The 19986-nt window shown below is 37.4% G+C and overlaps 1 protein-coding gene across 1 annotated transcript; it reads left to right on the plus strand.

The window, feature by feature from the left end:
• The first annotated feature begins 8076 nt into the window (after positions 1-8076).
• Positions 8077-11712, plus strand: LOC149846554 (ACD11 homolog protein-like). The gene is made up of 4 exons (XM_089998067.1): positions 8077-8311; positions 8652-8824; positions 9958-10103; positions 11428-11712. The coding sequence occupies exons 1-4, from the start codon at positions 8099-8101 to the stop codon at positions 11532-11534; spliced, it is 639 nt and encodes a 212-aa protein (XP_089854193.1). The 5' UTR covers positions 8077-8098; the 3' UTR covers positions 11535-11712.
• Positions 11713-19986: the final 8274 nt, after the last annotated feature.

A 19986-nucleotide genomic window follows, 5' to 3' on the forward strand; every position in this document is an offset into this window, starting at 1 on the left:
TTAAAGACTCTAGCAACCTAGCTTAGTTCAATGAGTCTGGTTATAGATTGGTTGTGGTGTTGTAATTTGATTTCCTTTGCCAATGGTCTTTGACATTTGATCATTCAAATCCATTAGCAAATGATGTCAATGAGCTGCACTCGTCATTTTTTATTGGACAAGATATGGATTTATGCTTGGATTGTCAAGTCCATATTCAAAATAGTAATAAATTTTGTTGGTAAACAACTTGACAAATTCATCTAACAATATTAGTGGTCTATTCTATAAAGCTTTTAAACGGGTTAGGCAGAATTTGGGTAACCCTGTTCCTGTTTGACTTATAGCATTATATTGTTCTTCTGATACTCTCTTGATTTGAAAAATATGAGGGTTTCAGTAACACCTTTGGATCTAATTACCTAACACATGAATTTTATTGTGAAGTTTTGGTAGATCGTGAAACATTGTGTTTTAGATTTCATTATAAACCAATACAAACATGAAAATCTCTTATTTAGTACATCTATTGCAATAGAAAGCTGTGTGTGTGTGTGCGCACACACTATGTGACCATACCCAATTGTGCAATACAAATTCTTCTCGGACCAAATGTGAGCATTGTCCCATTATTCAATTCATTGTAAAATTGGGTTGGACCTGGGTCAGTTTTGAATCAGCATAATGTATGATGTTTGTTAGGGTTTAGGTTTTTTATTTAGTTTAGTTTTAAATAGCATAAATGTTTATTTAGAGTTAGTTTATTCTATTTTTTTAATTAGCATTAGGCATGAAATGAATACTTGATTTTGGTTAGAATATTAGGATTTTTTTTCAATGAGCATAAATCTATGAATTTTTTAGGAATTAGGGTATTCATTTGGATTTTTCCAATTGATGCAAATGTGTAATTATGGTTTTTGGGTTTTTGGGTTTTTGGTGTTCTTTTCTCTTTTCAATTATCATTTAACATGATTTCATTAATGAAGCTTGATTTTGGTTAGCAAACCCTTAAATCTTTCATTAGGTATTTTTGTATTATTTTGTTTTTTCAAATGATACAAATATTTAATTAGGTATTTTTGTCTATTGTTTTCAATCAACATTAGACATGATTCTATAAATGCATGTTTGATTTTGGTTAGAATTTTAGGGTTTTCTTTTTCTTTTTCAATTAGCCTATGTTTGTTAAGATTTAGGGTTTTGACTTGGTTTTTTACTATGCGTCTGTACCCACCCTAATTTAGATTCCTTGCTCCACCACTGTTTTGGGGCACAAGCTTGGACGGTCGGTCATCTTGCCTCAACAATTGATTGTTCAAGTGGGGTGTGACATCATGTTCATGGTCACCAGAGGGAAGCCCGCAGAGATTATCTGTTCAAACTGCGTGCAGTGTCGGCAGTGGTATTGGATATGCATCTTTGGAGCCATCCATGTCTTCCTCTCTCACCTCCCAAATCTTGATTATGTTGCTGGACTGTCCCTAGCTGCCACAATCATGTCCCTAACTTAAATGAACCATATATATATATATATATATATATATATATATATATATATATATATATATATATATATATATATATATATATATATATATATATATATATATATATATATATATATATATATATATATATATATATATATGGGTCGGTGCTAAACCCATTTGGTGCTAAACCACGTGCTAAATGGGTTGGTCGGGCTTCTCTGTTGCTTTTTATGCAGTTCTGGAATCATAAATGTGTTGGGCATAGTCGATTTACTAAGAATCCACGCCTGGATCATGCGTTTTCAATGAAAAAAAATGATGTTTAGAGCCTAAAAAAATTACAAAGATTTTGAACCTTTGATTTTTTGAACTTTATAAAAACCCACCAATGTCTTGGAATAAAAAACTTCAGAGCTGATCCCTCTAAAATCAAGTACATAAATCACATTTATACGGTCATTGTTTAAAAATAAATTGGAAAAAGTCTAAAAAACTCATTTAGCGTGTGGTTTAGCACGGACCCATTACTATATATATATATATATATATATATATATATATATATATATATGCTGTTAAACTTTTGGTACCAACGAAGGTACGAAACCATTGAGTACAAATCATCTATTGGTTACAAGTGTCTATTTTTTTTTTTCATATTATGTTTACATATTTATCATTGCTCATTTACCAAAGACCATGCTTTGGAAACAAACAATTTAACAAAACATTTTGATTTTAATTTTCATCAAGTTTTAATGCGTGCAATATGAGCTGTTGATTGCTCTAAAGCATATACGGAAACATGAAAAACACCTAATTCAATACATGTTTTTTTGGAAAGTAAGCTGTAGACAATGCATCTGTAAGTTTGAATTAAGCAAAGACCCAAATCTTTGTTCCACCTTTCTTTTATTTTATTTTTTTTAGTCTGAGCATACAAATGTCTTGATTTGGTGGGACTGGCTTTGGGATCATCGGATGCCAACATGTAAGCAGGATTTTTTAAGATTTTAAAAATTAACCATCCATAATATTTTAAATTTCAAACATTAAAAAATGTGTAAATTTTAGTTCAAAAACATCCAAGGACCATTTCCTAACAAATGGACCATGCCAGATACATCCCTATGGCCGAAGGGCCAAAAAAACAATATGCCTTTCACTAGTGCCTTGGAGGCATGCAAATCTCTCTCTCCGCTGCTTGGGCTCCAACTATTCAAAAAGTGAAAAACAAGCTTTTTTCGTGGCAGGCGTCTTATCTCTCCATTGCTGGCCGTCTGACTTTAATCAGACATGTTCTTTCTTCTATCCCTGAATTCTTCATGTCAATGTTCGTGATGCCGGTGGGCGTGGAGAAGCAGATTTGTCGTTTAATGACGGATTTTCTTTGGTCTGGGTGTCAGCTTAAGAGTAAGCGCCATTTGGTTGGTTGGCGAACGTTGGTGTTACCTAAGCGTATGGCTGGCTTAGGTGTTTTTGCTCCAAGACAGAGGAGTATTGTTCTTGTGGCCAAGCAATGTTGGATGGCCCATCAACCAGGTTCTCCTTGTGCTCGTTTGCTTCATGCTAAATATGGTGCTCCTGATTTATCTAACTCTCGTCATGGAACCCGGGGGCTGGCGATCTCGCACTTGCGAAGCATGTGGCTGAGAGCCTTATCGTCCTTCAGAGATCAAATTGGGGATACAAGTAATTATGATCAGTGGTTGCATTGGGCTATTGCACCAAATGGTGCGTTCCACACCCATAAAGTGTATAGATCGTTGCTCGCCCCAGGGCAGATTGGTTCCCTGAGTGTGCGTTATGGGGTAAGGGCCCTACCCCAAGATCTCAGGTCTTGGCTTGGTTAATTTTGCATGATAGGGTTCAGACTCACAGTTATTTAAAGAAGTTGGGCTTTCAGTTCCCAAGTTGGTGTGTGCTGTGTCAAGCTGCTGAAGAAACTACTTTTCATTTATTCTGGTCCTGCCCAATCTTCGTGGCCCTATTTAATAGCACGTGGAGATCTCCGAATGTAATTGTTAAAGAGGAGTCTTTTGCGCTTGATCTGCTCCTAGGCCCTATTGAAATTAGACGTTGCAAGCGGTGGAGACTGATCTGGAAGACATGGTTGCTTACTACTTGGTGGTTTGTTTGGATGGCACGCAATGATGCTACTTTCCGTCAAATTTCGGTCATCCTTAATAATCTTGTCCATAAAATCTTGGTTGATGTATACGCGATTCTACGTATGCATCTTAGAGACCTCTCCTTCCGTCTGAACAACGTTCACTCATCGGTGGTTCCTTCTTTTCCAGAGGATCCTGGTTGAGCTTGGCTTTGTTGTTTGTTGCTAGCTGGCAGTAGTTTCTTTTCCTTTTGCTTTTGTTTTTCTATATTTTAGTTTTGTTTTCTATTTTGTTGGGTTCAACATTTTGTTGATCTTCATGTGTGATAATGTTGATCCTCTTTCGGCTCTCTCTCTCTCTCTGAGGGGGTGTTTGTTACTCTCACCCAGGGAAGCTATTTACCCTTGAAAGGGACACTTAGGAGGGAAAATTCTTCCCCATGCCCGGTGTGAACTCATTTTGACAGGAAAGTTACTTTTTCGCATTTATTATGTGGGCCCTACCACATATTTATCAAGAAGATGTTTGTTTCATTTCTATTAGAAAAAGAGGCCCTCTGTCTTATGAAAGAGTGTGTTTCATAGGAAAGCGCATGAAACAAACACTCCCTGAGAAAGTTGTCCACAACTAGGTTCTTGGTCATTGTGGTCATCACGACAAAGGCTTCTTTTCTCTCTTAATTGCTTCAATTGATGCAGCTACTCCACCATAACATGCCTAGCCAGGGACCAATGCCCAACGTGAGCTATGCCTACAAAAAGACTACCCCAACCGACGCCATGTTCAGGGTGTTCATTGCGCTAGGGCAGATATCCTTTGCATATGCAGGCCATGGGGTTGTCCTGGCAACCATCCCCTCAACCCCACAGAAGCCATCAAAGTTACCCATGTGGAGGGGCACAGTGGTCGCCTACATCATCACTGTCTTCTGCTACTTCTTCCCCACTACACTCAATTATTGGGTACTGGGCTTTTGGCCATCCTCATGTCCTTTAGTCGCCCACAGTGGCTGGTTGCTGCTGCAAATATGATGGTAGTCATCCATGTTATGGGAAGTTACCAAGTGAAGGCAATCGCTGATTAATATTTTGCATGAGCATTATTTTTATTGGTTGTGTTTTGTTACTGTCAAATAACAATAAGGAAACCCCAGTGGTTGCAAAGGTGTCGAGTTGAAGACCCAGGATCAAACCTCGCCGGTGGTCGTGAGGCCCCCACCTGGTGTTTTCCGTTGCTTTGGCAAGTTCCTCGTCATAAAAAATAATAATAAGGAAAGAAAATTAAAGGGAAAAATAAAAAAGAATGGTTGTTGGTAAAATTTACTGAAAAATGACTAGACATTTTCTTATTCAAGTAATAAAATGCTACGTCACAAATGTCACCGGTATTTTGAACATATCATGATTTATCGTGATTTTTAGAAAATGCAATATTTTCAAAATATTAGCAACTTTGAAAATATGACATATCTATTACAATATTAATGCAAGAAAACATTTTTTGCAAAGTTATATATATGTGAATTATATTTTGTATCCATATTTTCCCAAGAAAACCAATGTTTTCAAAAATATTGTGATATTTTTCCTTGTCAGTATTTTCTCATGAACGAGATCTGGTGCATTGATTTAAAAAAGTCAATTTCTCACGGAACTATATTCGCGGTCCCCATGTTTTTTTCTTTGAAAAATAATCGCTGCGAAGAACAAAGGTTGGTTGCTACTTTTCAAGCAGCGAGGGTTCTTAAAATATCCTTTTTTTTATCTTTTTTCTAATTTTGAAAGTCTGCTATAACTCACCAACGGAGGCTCCATGTTCATAAGCACCTCATGAGAAAGTCTACTTTCTCGGATTTTCAAAGCAGAAGAATCCACAATCCAGCCACTTTCTCAAGTGCTTGCAAACTTGAAAAAGTGTAGGTTGAAAATGAACGTGCCATCCACTTTCTTGAGAAAGGGAGTCACCTAACCCTGTGCCACTTTTCATGGGAAGGGGATCCTTACACTTTCTCAAGTTGATTTAGGACCAAACAAAACCTAATACAACTCTCTCTCTCTCTCTCTCTCTCTCTCTCTCTCTCTCTCTCTCTCTCTCTCTCTCTCTCCATGTACCCGGTTTCCAAGTTCTAGGTGTTAGACCCAGCTGACTTGATCAACCAGTCTAAGGTGTCTGACTTTGGCTGATTGACTAAGGCAGACACTTGTTGGACTACATCCACTTGTTGCACTTCACGTTAAAAGGGTCACGTTGGTGCAGTCTGTTTTTAATGCTACGCCACAAGGCTGGGAAATGAGATGAGAGTCGCTCGTGGCTTGGCTCATGTTCAGCTCGTAAAGAGCTCGTGAATTAAGCTCAACAACAGCTTGAACATGAATAACCAATGTTCATCTTGGCTCGGCTAGTATAGGCTCGTTCATTGAAAGTAAATATATATTCATATATATTTTACATTATAGAATGAAAATGGAAGTGTTTGGCCTGCAAGCTATAAGTTCAGACTTCAAATCCTATTGCTTATTAGTTTGAAATAATTAATATTTATTCTGTAAAGAGCTAGTTTGAGCTGAGCTTAGTAGGCTTAGAGTCCAAATTAATACTATTGTTTTTAACTTTTAAAAATATATTTTTGTAAATCAGCTTGTGCTTTGGCTTGTTCGTCTCGGGCTTTTCATGAGCTTAAGCTCGGCTCGTCTCGACACAAAAAATATCCAAGCTTGAACACCCTCTGATTGGTTCATTGGCTCATTTACCAGATCCCTAGTCACAAGAGCACACCATTTTGTCAGTACGTTTCTAGTGATACAATCAGACATGATATGACACAATAAAACATTTATATACTTCCGACCTACCTGAATCCAAATCCGATTAATTAGCTGAATTCGGGAGCCAAATGTGGATCTGACTAAAAATTGCATTCGGGTTCCGTATTGAGTTTTGCATTAAAATTAACCCAGATCTGAATATAATTTAAAACCAGGTCAGAATAAAACCTGAACCCCAATAAGTGTAAATACCAAGTTTTAAGCTAGTCATACTCGGATTCGATTTTATCTTTTTCCATCCAACCCTGAATCCGATCAGGTTAGAAGTGATTAAGTCAGATTTGGTAATGCCTAGATCGGACCTGTTTATACTTGCATCTTTGTGGCATCAGTCCAAGAATATTACGCATCAGATCGGACGGTAAATTAGATGCTGTTCATCCATGTGATGAAAGTCTGCCACAACACCTTATTGTTTCTTTTTGTTTCAGCCTTTCATTTTTTGGAGCTGTGGACCCCGTTCATCTAAAACTTGAATGGGTCTCAAAATATTTGTGGGACCATCCAAGAAACAACATATCCATCTATGGTGTTCTGGCTGCCATTCATCTATGTGATGAACGGCAATCAAAGCAGGAGCATTTTACCATCACGTCAAGCAATGGCCCCTTTTCGAAGTTCACATTAAGAGTAAGGGTGGGCAATGCGCTGCCGGGTGGCTCAGTGGGCCAAGCCGACTTGGCCCACTATATATAGGTTGGGTTTGGGTTAAAGTTTTAGGTCTGGATCCGTTAGTTAGTTAGTTAGTTACCGGGTTGAAACTCGGCCGATTATATTATATATACATGCGCCTGACCCTCGTCGACCCCACGGACTATCAAGCCTACCCGATGCTCCTAAGCTACATAATTATTTTTTTAGTAGCTGGTTGCACAGTAACTATTACTATTTACTTAATTAGCTGCATTAATTATAATAGAAATAGAAAGATAATTAGCTCGGTGCATTAATCTTTCATTAATTTATTGTTTTTTGTATTATAGGAATTAATTTATAAACTTCTTTCTAAAATACCCTACAAATAGGTTTGGGTTGGGCTGGACCGACCCACTGAACCAATACCTATTGGGAAAATTAGTCTAGTCATGAGCTGCTCTTCAAACCGGAGCCCATTAAGAACCGGGGCAAAACCCAACATATTAATAAATGGGTCAGGCCGCACTTCAAACCCGATAAGACGAGGAGCTCTAAACGGGCCTGGGCGGGGCCTGATGCCCACACCTAATTAAGGGGGCGTTTGGGATGTACCCACTTTTCCAGAACAAATGAGATAAACCGAGAAATTACATTGTCATTCATTATGCAAAATCAAGATAAATGGGTGCATCAAACACTCCATAAAAAGGTAATAGGCCATCACCATCCCCAGTTGGGCAGAGAAAAACCTCTCTCGACCGTTAGTTTTTATTTGAATTTCAACCGTTAAAGCAAGACCGCATTTGGAGGGAAAGGAATCCAAATCCAAATCTCACCTCCCCCACAAAAAGAGTAAAAAAAAAATAAAAGCACAAGCTTTCGGCGACCTCCCATGCCTATCCTTTTGTATGAATGGACACGGCCTTCCACCACAAAGCCAAAAGCTTGTGTGGTGGTGGTGATCTCTCTCGCCACTTTATTCCAAAATTCCCCATTTGCTCCACCCTTTTAATCCTCCATCCTAAACGAACAATGAAGTTGAGAATTACCAGCAATGGTGGGAGAGAGAGAGAGAACTCCCAATGGTAGCCCCGCCACGCATCTCTCCATCATAGCCGAATCATTCGAGCGCCTCGCAAAGTCCATAGATTCTCGTTCCGTCGACCTCCGCCTGACCTCTTTCGCCGATGCCTGCTCCCTCCTCTCTGGCCTGTTTGGATGCTTGGGGGTTGCCTTCAAGTTTGCCGAGATCGATTTTGTCGCCAAGGTCTGTTTTTACCAATGTTACCATTCTGGGGGCGGGAGGAATCCTGGGATAATTCGGAAAAATTGGTTTTTCTTGGGAAAATATAGGCATATATAAAAGTGTATATGAACAATAGCACGACAAAAATGCAATTTCACCACAGGCAATATTTTGGAAATACTTTGGCTCTTTTTTTTCTGTGTGTTTATTATATTAGTCTTAAAAAATTCATGATAAAATGGCGACATTTTCAAAATATTGCCGATATTCATTGTGTAGTTATTTGAAATTCATGTTCTGCAGATTCCTGTTATTTTTTAGGGAACAGGATTTTTACAGTTTTGTACAATGGAATGATCAGGTACATGACCTGTTGGAAGCGTCGAAAACGTTCCAGACTCTAAAGGATGTTCTGGATCATGACGTCTGGCATGCCTCTGTGAGAAAACCCGGAAGCCACTCACGAAATTTGCGAAGAGTTAGGCAGGGTCTGGACCTCATCAAAGTTCTATTTGAGGAATTCCTTTCATCCAAGTATGGTTCATCGTCTCTTAATTTTTTATCATCATCCATGTACATCAGCATATGCTTCAACTGCTGAAGCTCTGGTTTTGATGCTTAAATTTGATCAGTCCCTAACTATTACATGGTGCACATGATAAACACAGGATCCAGTGTCCAATATTGCTTGGATGAATATCATGCTAATCATAAACGTTTGGCTTTTTGTCTAGTTCATGAAATGATATGCCATTCCAGAAGAAACCATGCACCATTGAACTTTGCCTTTCTAATGACTGAAACATAGGTGAAGTTTTGGTCCCTGTCGATATGCTATCCTGCAATCTTAGTAGAAGGCACATATGTACCAGTTCATTATTACTGCCTAATGGTTTTCCATGCAAAACCTATAAAAATGAGTCTATATACAAATTTTCTGCTCATTATATTTAGATTTTAGAGTTGGCTCAAGAGGAATTTTGAGTTTATTTTAAGTCTATAACGGTTGCTATTTTGGCAGATCTTTGAATAAGGATGTATTGTATTTCTTGCATTCTAGACAAATTAAATATGTACTTTTTCTGTTCCAGCAGTAGCGGTGGTTGATGAAGTCCCTGGGTCAAACTTGAAACGAAAATAAACAGGGATCCCAGTTATTGACCAAGAGTTTTTTTTGTAAGCAAAATGTCCCAATCATAAGTATTTAAGATCTTAAGCCATCAAATGAGAGCATTTCAGGATTGTATGAAGTGAAGGCTTTAAAGGATCTTGTTTCTGGCCATCTGAGTGGTTCTTAATTTGCATTCGCATTCCAAACATGGTAACACCCATAATCTGTTTCATGGAGTTCCTAATTCCCTGGTCTGGCTTTGTATGCCTAACTAGATGGAATTGACGCTTTACTTTGTACAAAAATATATGAATCAATTATACGATTATATCAAATATTGTCAAACTGTTCTGCTGAGATTGTTGTGATCGATTATTGTATAGTATACTGTTGCTATTGTGAAAGCTGATTTTCTTGCCATAAGCTAGCCGCATCCATGGAAAGCCATGCACACATGCATATTTGCATGCTGCACTAACTTTTTACCAGGGGACCTGTAGTGCAAAAGCTGCAATTTGCGTTAGGATGACTGATGTTTCTATTATGTCTGTTTCAGGGACAGTTCCTTAAAAGAGCCTGCAACAATAGCATATGCCCAAGTCTGTGCACCATTTCATGGCTGGGCAGTCAGGAAAGCAGTTGCTGCTGGAATGTATGCATTGCCAACAAGGGAACAACTTCTAGTGAAGTTGAATGAAACAGGTTACTTGTTAAGCTTCACTTTGAAAGGGAAACTATTGGTTGTTGCTTGATCATTTGAAATTGGATCACCATTTTGACATGGTTGCACCAAGGCTCATCCATTGAAGCCTGTAGGTCTTAAAATCATTTAGGTTAATGATTTAATTATGTAGATCAAAATTAGTCTGGAAAGGAGCATTTCTATTTCCACCAAAATAAAGTCCATATCAAAAGTTTGAGAGCCTGTTTGTTTCAATCCCATGATGTGGGAATGGAAAAGGGCATTTTTCCCATGCTTGGGGCTCACTCAGCTACCAACATAGATGGCAGGATGAGAATGTTTTCATGGGGGAGGGGGGAGGATTGACTGAAAAATGGTGGGGGAAAGGAAAAGTTGCCAGCTCATCCTATTCCTATCCATTGATGCTGTTGTTCGTTTCATTCCAATGTGAGAAAGGACTGAGCTTTAGGGAGAACATGGGGCACACAAGAAATAAAATCCATTGGATTATCAGTCAGAATATAATAACAGCAAGCCAATAACCATCAACCTCCGCATGGACTTTCATCTCCTTGGGAAGGTTTCTCGTCATAAAAAAGAATAAATGCCTTTCTTTATTCTTTTGGGTAAATATTGGCTACTAATGAAGGCAAGAAACTAATGAGTAGAAATCACTTTTCTTAAAAAAAAATCAGCTTTTTTTGTAGATCAAATGTTGTGGATGTGATCTACATGGTTTGTTTAGTAGGAAACTTGTTTTGAATCATGTGATTAAGACAAGTAATTAGGTTTCTAAAGGTCTTCAAAAATCAATAATCTACATTGTGCCAAAATTTCATTACTCAAAAAATCATGTTTTTACATCAGAAAGCATGATCCAAGGCTTGGTCCTTAGCAAACAAAGCATGCTGAACACATCTATGCAGTTAAATTGAGCCGATACAGCTTGCCCCTATGATTTCTATCTCATTAGTTCCTTACCTTCATTAGTAGCAAATATTTTCCCTTTTTTCCGCTGTCAATTTTTGCAAAACATAATCAATATAATAGAAAAAACAAAAGCTGTCTCTACTTGCCTGTGTCACATGGATACTCCATTTGGCTCCCCTTCCAATATCCCCTTATATACAAATTATATTGGAATTTTTTTAAAAAAATGGCAATATCCCTGTATCTGCAGCCGTATCCATGTGACATAGCTAGTCCTTGCATCATAAGACATTCACTGCCGTTGTAGATCACTGCCAGTGTGCTTCCTCACACTTGGCACCAATTTTCTACTTGGCATGCATTTTATATCTTCTGAATTTCAATGATCTCACAAACTGATAATTTTTGTTGCAGAGTTATCTGTAGTAAAGAAAATGAAAAGGTACATTGATGCATCTGAGGTCGTGATACAATATGTGGACAAGCTCTTCCTCTCTAAGAATATCAGCTTAGACTGGTGAAAACTTTGTTCTTATTTTGACAGAAGACTGGTGAAAGCCATTGCTGATATGATGGTTTCATCTATGACATCATTGAACCAACACAGAAAATTTTTGTTCTTCAGTCACTCTTTTAGTTCTAGTACTCCCAACTTCATGAATACGGGTAATCAGGTTTACTTAATGAGAATGTTTTCTAGTGAATGATGTGGGTGCCCCCAAGTTCAATTTCAGTTTATAATAACTAAATTCTCTGTAGACAGTTCCAAAATAATCAAAATGGCATGTACCCACCAGGGCTCTATTCATATGATCGATCGGAGGAGATTGTGAATGTTTCATATGCTGTGTGATGTCATGACTTTAATACCCACGAGTACAAGTTGTATAACTGGTACCGGTCTGCCTAACCCCAGCTTGCCTATCCAAAAAATAAAGATGTCTGGTGGAAAGTAAACATTAAGAGGAATTAGATAATTAAACAATGAAAAGCTTGTTAAAATTTAATTTCATAAGAGGATGCATCCAAATGGGGCCTCGTACTCTAGGGTGCTGGGGAGGGGAGATGTGGTTGTGTGATCGGTGTTCGGCCCTTTTGAATAGGGGGAGGGGGTCTGGTGGGCCGGCCACTATGCGGCGCTACCTGGTTGGGTCAGTCCCAATAATCATCAAATCTGCTCTATGAGGAAATCGGTTTCCACTCATCCCCTATATCATCCATATCTTCGTACCCTTCATTGATACTAGTTGTTTTGATTAAATCGGACTTCATAGATGTAAGTTTGTGATCTACATCATTCATTTAGTAAGATTGGCATTTAAATCGCCAAAATCCAACTTGTGTGCAGGATTTTTCGGCGATTCTAAAATCAACAGTTGACAAAACACCAAATTTTGTTATTTCAAAACACATTTTTTCATCAAAAAGATAGGAAGAAACAATTATTATTAAATGGACGATGCTGAATCCATCTATAAGGTCAGACTTGATCAAAACAACTTGCATCATAAGATTTAAGAAGGGTATGAAGTTAGGGGATGAGTGGAACCGAACTCTCTACCAGGGAGAGGGATAGTGAGGTCAGTCACAAACTTTTTGCTTTTTGACAAGTAGCGTCCTGGGAACTCAAACTCTAAAAGTTAATTAGATGTGCTGCCGTGCCCATAATGTTCTACCTAAAACTGGATCAATGAGGTTAGACTGATCTTTCCACGTATGCCGATTCAAATGCCCAATAGAATTGAGAGCAGTGTTGGATCAGTTTTCCATATTCAATATTCTATCCAAGAACAGTAGGACGGCCCCAATAACATCATTTCTTTCATGACCCATATTGAGGCCCGAGCCCCCGGCCTGACCCAGTTACAATCGGACTGGGCTCAAGTCCGACCAGGCCCTTTAAGCCCGACCTGACCCAAGACTGATTGTAACTAGGTCGGGCCTCAATATCGGTCGTGCATGTCTGGCCCTAATCTGGCCGGCTTGGCCAGGCCCGATGTCCACCTCTATTTAGGTATATCATGCTCAGGTATCAAGTAGACTTTAAATAAAATCCAATTGTTTAATGGGATCTAAAAATTAGACCCGAGCTGACCCAATTTGATCCTGATTAAGATTCAAGTTTGGATATTACTAAGATTATAGACTAGTGTGCGTAACATGTTCGGGTACAAAATAATTTGGTTATATATGGGCCTTTCCCCAATTTAAATTCCCATCATTTACCCAAACTCAATCCAGTTCAAATTGGTTCCGAGTATAAGTATGACTGGACTTGAGGATCCATCCGCATTAATAGGTTTTGCTATAAATTGGGTCGGGTATGAACATATTGGATTAAGCAAACCCACTCTTCGATCAAATCTTAAAATTGGATCTAAACAAGATTATAGATCCATATGAGCTAACAGGTTCAGATATACATTGGGATAAGTATAAATGAATCTTTAACCAATCTGATTTGGGATTGGGTATATGGCAGATTGCAGACCTGTAGGGTCTTAATAGATTTGCATATAAATGAATTGGATATTAAATGGACTTACAAAAATAATCGTGTTAAATATTATCCTGTATAACAAATTTTTTTGTTAATAGGTATTACCACGAACAACATTAAATTGAAAAACCTACAAAAAAAACATGCAAATTAAAATTTATAGATGAAAAGATTGAAGTTTTATTAGATCCTTCTTTTTTATAGTTAATAAAGTTATTTATCATAAAAGAATCTTATTGTAATATTAATGATATGGCAAATCAGGCAGTAAACAGGTCATGGGTATGCATTAGCTGTGTGTGTGTGTGTGTGTGTGTGCGCGCGCGCGTTTTGTATAAGTATTGTGTAAAGCAAAACAAGCAAAGGTAAGAGAAAAGGAGACAATGCAGTTTAAGTGGTTCGGTTCAATGCTGAACCTACGTCCACGGGATAATGGCTGTCAGGCTTGTTTTTATTCATCAACACTCAAAAATATATACAGATGCAGACCAAAGACAAAAGAGAGAAGAAGACAATGCCAAGCTGGAAAGAAAGTCCAATAATTTCGAAAAAAATATATTTCTTCTTCCTAACTTCCTTCTTGTCGAGATCTTTTATTTCCTTCTGTTCATTTCCATGCTGAGCTAAATTTGCTTGATTCTCTCTTTCCATTTAAATCCTCATATGCACCTCAGATGATTTTGAATTTAACGTGTTAGGATCATTTTGAATTGTAGTCGCCATCAGATGACTGTTGGGAGGTCATCTCAACAGTTACTTTCTCTCAATGGTTGCAACTGTTCAAGCATATAACAATTAAAAGTATAAAACTAATAAAACAAAATTACAAGATAATAATATATATTAAGATATACTTAGATGCTTGAATCTCAAAGAGATGTGCCTCTTGGGGCCCAAAGGATTTCACTCATGAATGTAAACCAAACTTGAACCCCTTACATGATTATAAATGCAGTGAATGATTGTGTGAAACACACAAAGAATTCTTTAGCAATTAAATTCTCAGGGTTTGAGAGAATTACTATAGTATAAGAGGGTTGAGAAGTTTGGATCTGGCGATTCCGAGTGTAACAACGTACACTTTAGCCCATAAAATTTGCACTTCCATAGTTAGTTTCTTACATTGTTATCAAAGAAAGGTTTGACAGATCCTTGTCGGTGAACGTGTGTGCACTAATCAGTATCTTGTAGGACGCCAGAAAAAAAAGAAACAAACAATTCAAACAAAAAAAAATGATTAAGGTCAGTGCGACATTTTATGTTTTGCATTATCAAACAGTGATCACTGCAAATTTTTTTCAGGTGAATCTGTTTCATTCCTTATCAACCATGCCTCGTCAGAAGACTGCATCCACACAAGGTTCTCCTCCAACTACACCACAAGCATGCCATGGATTTTCTCTCAGACTACTCAGAAATCCTCTTTTATATGATACTTTTGGATCGATTTCTGCACTTCCCATTTTACCAGGCCGAAATGTCATGTTTCATCTATTTTCTTGTTACAAAATCAGAGAATTATTTCCAGGTATTTCACATCTTTTTGATGTCGGAGAAGACCCCCTTCATTATCCTTTTCTGATCCACTTGTTTTACACAAATTTACAAATTGATCATGAAATTGAAATTCTTTCCTCTCTTGTTCGCGATGTTGAAATTGAGTTTGATTCTAAACTGCTTGGACAAATCCTAGATTATCCACCTTCAGAAACTCTTTTCAATACTATTGAACTTAATGATGAAAGAATTTTTGAACAAATTCTTCTTCCTGGTGCACCTCATTGTCCTCCTTTCAAAAATACCAATCTTTAAACTCGTGCACGCATTGCTAGACGAACTCTTGCCCATAATGTTCTACCTAAAACTGGATCTTTTGATTACTATTTCACAGATCTATCTACGGTTCTTTATGACTTATTTGGAAATATTTCTGTAAATTGGGAAAATGTATATTTTACTAATTTATGGAAACAAAAACCTTTTCTTCTGTATGGATGTCTTCTTACTCGTATTTTCAGATATTTCAAAGTACCCTTAACCAATGAAAAATACATTGAACAAAAGGAGTTCTTTGATCAAACTATTTTTAAACGTATGAAAATCAAATATCTGCCTCCTTTAAACTGGTATATTGATCAAACTGAACCATCTGAACCATCAGTTTCTTAATCTTCATCATCTTCTGTGACACCTTCATCTCAAGCAAAACGAAAGAAATTTTCTACTAGTCAAGACAATGATGACGTTTTGCAGCGAATGAAAGCTTTGGAGCTGCATCAACACACTTTTCGTGAAGATGTGACTCAACAACTTTCTTTAATTCAGAAAGATATTGCTGAACTCAAGGAAATGATCAAGCAACACTTCTCTTGATCTTTGATTAATGTCCTTACTGAACTTTGATACTTTATGGGTTGTAATATTTTGAACTTGAATTTGCATTTTTTTATGCTATATCGCACTTACTCTTTTTTATTATGACAAAGGGGAAAAAAACACGGAAATTACATAAGAAATTGCATCACATGGAAATGAGAAAAAGATAGAACTTGCATGAGAAAGTAAGAGAAAAAAGATAGAAATTGCATATTGCATCATGACATGAAAATTACATCATGTGAAAGCATTGAAAATTTGCATTTATGAAAAAGTTTTAGAAATACATGAAGTAATGATGGAAATGCAAACCAATCAATATGTGATATATGTGCTTTGAATGTACTAACTTTTAATGTTTTGTAGCATATTGATAGGGGGAGTAAAATCTCCATCTATGCATCTAAATGCTCCATATTTGATTAGTTTGTCATCATCAAAAAGGAGAAGATTGTTACGACAATGAAGCCATACATGATACTTCAAGTACAAGGTTTTGATGATGAACAAGTAAATCAACTGCATTTTAGCTAAGGCAATAAAGAAAGATGACAAGCATTGAAGAATTCGATGAAGAATCTTTGAAGACTAGTGTGCTAATATTAAATTCATTAAAAGTCTTAGATTCTTGTAAGAGCCTTACTTATAATGCATATTTTGGTTGCATTTCACCTAAAAAGTATTTAGAAAAACTTTTCTAAAAGAACCCTTCATGAAAATCTTTTTAGAAAACTCTTTATTTAATTTTTTGTGTTTATTAGTCGACCAATAGACTCACCAGTCGACTAATCCTTTCGCGCCAAATTTTTTAAACAAAATATCATTTTTGTCAAATTAGTCGACCGAAGTTTTATCGGTCGACCAGACAGAATGTCTGTTTTCTGGAAATTTAGCAGCAGTCGACTAATGATTTTATCAGTCGACCGGACATAACATGTATTTTCAAAAAAATTTAGCAGCAGTCGACTGAAAAGTTTTTTAGTCTACTGATGATATTATCAGTCGACTAACTTTTTCTCTAGTCGACTAAGTTTCAAAACTTCAGATTTTCAAACGGCTTGATAAACATATCAATCGACCGACAATAAATGTCAGTCTACTAATAACTAATTATCAGTCAACTAACTACTGTTCCAGTCGACTAATTTTGTCGTTTTTCCTGAAACATTTAAAAAGCGTGTCTTTTCATTTTTTAAACGTTTTGATCGTTCAAAATAGACTGTTTTGACACCTTTTCATACCCTCAACGTATGGAATCTTTCAACTATAAATATGAGTGCATTCCACACTCAAAAGCAATCAATTTGAATGCAATTACATTGAATTACTCTTTGCTTTTCACTCATATTCAGTTTTTCACTCAAATTCCTTTGAGAGACAGTGAATTCGTGAGTTGAGTATTTCAACAACCTCAAAAGCCAAATACATCCCATTTGCATTCATAAGAAGAGCTCGTAGGTTGTGTTGTAAGTTGTTATTTATTTCAATTTTCTGTAAAATGAAAGGACTCCTTGGTTTAAAGGAGTTTGCTTTCAGTAGGTGTGTTACTGAAAGTGGGACCGGATTTAGTTTGTATGATCTTGTAGTTACACAAGGTTGATAGTGGAAATCTCAAGCTGGTTCTGCTTGGGGACTGGATGTAGGTCGGGAAAAACCGAACCAAGATAAATTACTGTGTTTTTTGTGTGTTTGCTTTGCGAATTGCAAAATCCATCAAAATTTCGAAGACGTTATTTAAAAGCACTATTCACCCCATCTCTAGTGCTCGTTGTCTCGATCCTACTGCACTTTCACATCCTAACGATGATGGTTATCAATCATCCATGGTCCTCCAGAGTTTTAAACATTATGTGAGTGTAATCCTATGTCATAAACTAAGTTCAACACGTTGAACTACATTCTCAAGCGCGTAATTCACTCATTCTCTCACAAGTGATGTCGTAAAACTGATCACAACGGATCTCATTTTTTAATCTCATGATGACATTAGGATCCACACTATCGCATACTAAGCATGCAATGATATAGTATCTTTACATAGTTAAATCACTGGTGGGCTACTCTCTATGGTGGCTGCACTCTGACATGAATTAGGTAGCCCTTGCCATAGGTCGTCACTTTCAAGATTTAAGGGGTCATGCATGTTGATCTCAAAATATTTATTTATATAATATGAATAGAAGAAATGAGACTCCAATCTAAACATAATCTTATCACAATGCATGTTATCAGTAATCACACATACATGCTATTACAACATAATCTTTATCTAATATGCATGGCATACCATAACAACATGTACATCACAATAAACATGTAGATAAAATCATCTTATAATGTCAAATATGGTAATTTATATGCATTTGATGTTCTTACTCGAAAGTTATCATGCTAATCATATTAATTTGTAATATTACAATAGCATGTAACGTAAAAATGTTTATTTACATCTAAAATTACTTATAATATCTCTTATCTCAGATTTGAATGTTGTGCTCTAGTTGAAAGCAAATCTCAAGGTGCTCTGACAGTAGAATATAATCATTACATAAGCATACTCGCATTAATGTACAAAGCCTCTTATAAAATTATAAAAATACCTCTCTCAAATTGACTCGTGAAACCCCAATTTTGTTTCACTAATTTAACCAAAACTAATAAACAAGTAGATTTCTCTCTTTTATACTAGTCCAACGCACCAAACTTGACTCAATTATGAGTTCGGGGTGCAAAGTTATACCCATTTTACCAAAATAGATCTCGGGTACTCAAAAGGGTATTTTGGTCATTTTAGATTTTTTTACAGTTTTAGAATAACTCACAACCCAATTCAGATTTATTTGTGATTTGGATCAAACACAGTTTAACTGGATTCAGATTCATTACTCTTCTGGATCCATAACTGTCTGACTTGATCTAGAATAATCTAATTGGATCCAAAACAGTTTGTCTATATCCAAAATAGTCTGACTGGACCCAGAACTGTCTAATTGGATCTAGACTCAATTCTGATATGGATCTAGGAGTGATCCAATCAAATCCAAAACGGTCAGTCTAGATTTAGATCTAGTCTGGTTTAGATCAAACTAAATCCGAACTTAGAATTGAGACCCAGTGTTCGATCTGACTCAGGTTGATCCAAACCGGTTCAGACTGAACTGACTCCACCTAAACCAGTTTGGTTTGAACTGACTCTACATAAATCAGTTCAACCTGAACCGGTTTGGTCTGAAATGGGTCAATCCGAATCGGTTCAACCAACACTTTTTTGGGGGGTCTGTCACGGTTTGGGTTACACCCAAACCGTCTCGGTCTTGAATTTTTTTTATTTAAAGCTGGCTCGGTCTGGGCGTGACCCAGACTAGTGGGTTCAGTTCAGGTCGTGCCAAGACCAACTCGGTCCCCCCGATAAAAACCCTAATAGCGGGGGACGGAAGGGCATCACCCCTTTTGTCTCCCCTTCATCCTTGTTAGAGAGGGGCCAACTGTCGGAGCCGGTCCTCTCTATCCCATTTTGCGGTAGAGGGGTCGGCCACCGGCATTGGACCCCCCCCCCCCCTCATAACCTCTGTTTTTTTTTCAACCCTCGTCGACAGCCATGGTTGTCGGCCCTCAACCCGTCGAAGATGAAGAAAATGAAAAGAAGGAGGAGACCGATTACCTTGTCGTCGTTGTCATCGCCGTCGTCGGTAAGCTCTCATCTCTCACTCTTTCTGGTGTTCTCTGTCTCTCTCTTTGTCGGTCGTTTGAGATGCGGTGGAGGGGGCTGCGTGATGGTTTTTATAGCCCTCACGCAGGATGAGGATAACTCTCACCCTCCCGCGAATTGTTAGGGGTGAAGTTTATCCTCACCCCCTTTTGTAAATGTGTTTTTTAAAGGGAAACCATCATTTTTTATTTTATTTCTTCCGATGATTTCGTTGGAGAAGGGGGGTTACAATTACAGCAATGTAAGAGGGTTGAGAAGTTTGGACTATCTCTGATGATTTCTACACGCACGCTAGCTTCAGCCCATAAAATTGGCGCTTCCACGGTTGTAGTTTTCTACTATTTGCCCATTAGGCTAGACTTCATATACTTGCCTTACCATTCAGCTG

Source organism: Nuphar pumila, chromosome 2 (genome assembly GCF_984573655.1).
Source record: "Nuphar pumila chromosome 2, dmNupPumi1.hap1.1, whole genome shotgun sequence".
In the NCBI taxonomy this organism is placed as follows: Eukaryota; Viridiplantae; Streptophyta; class Magnoliopsida; order Nymphaeales; family Nymphaeaceae; genus Nuphar; species Nuphar pumila.

What these genes read in the sequence shown, in the direction of transcription:
- LOC149846554 (XM_089998067.1), top strand. Translation starts at nt 8,099, where the DNA reads ATGGTGGGAGAGAGAGAGAGAACTCCCAATGGTAGCCCCGCCACGCAT. An exon ending in AGATCGATTTTGTCGCCAAG is followed by an intron (nt 8,312 to 8,651) that starts GTCTGTTTTTAC and finishes TGGAATGATCAG; the next exon opens with GTACATGACCTGTTGGAAGC. An exon ending in GAGGAATTCCTTTCATCCAA is followed by an intron (nt 8,825 to 9,957) that starts GTATGGTTCATC and finishes TGTCTGTTTCAG; the next exon opens with GGACAGTTCCTTAAAAGAGC.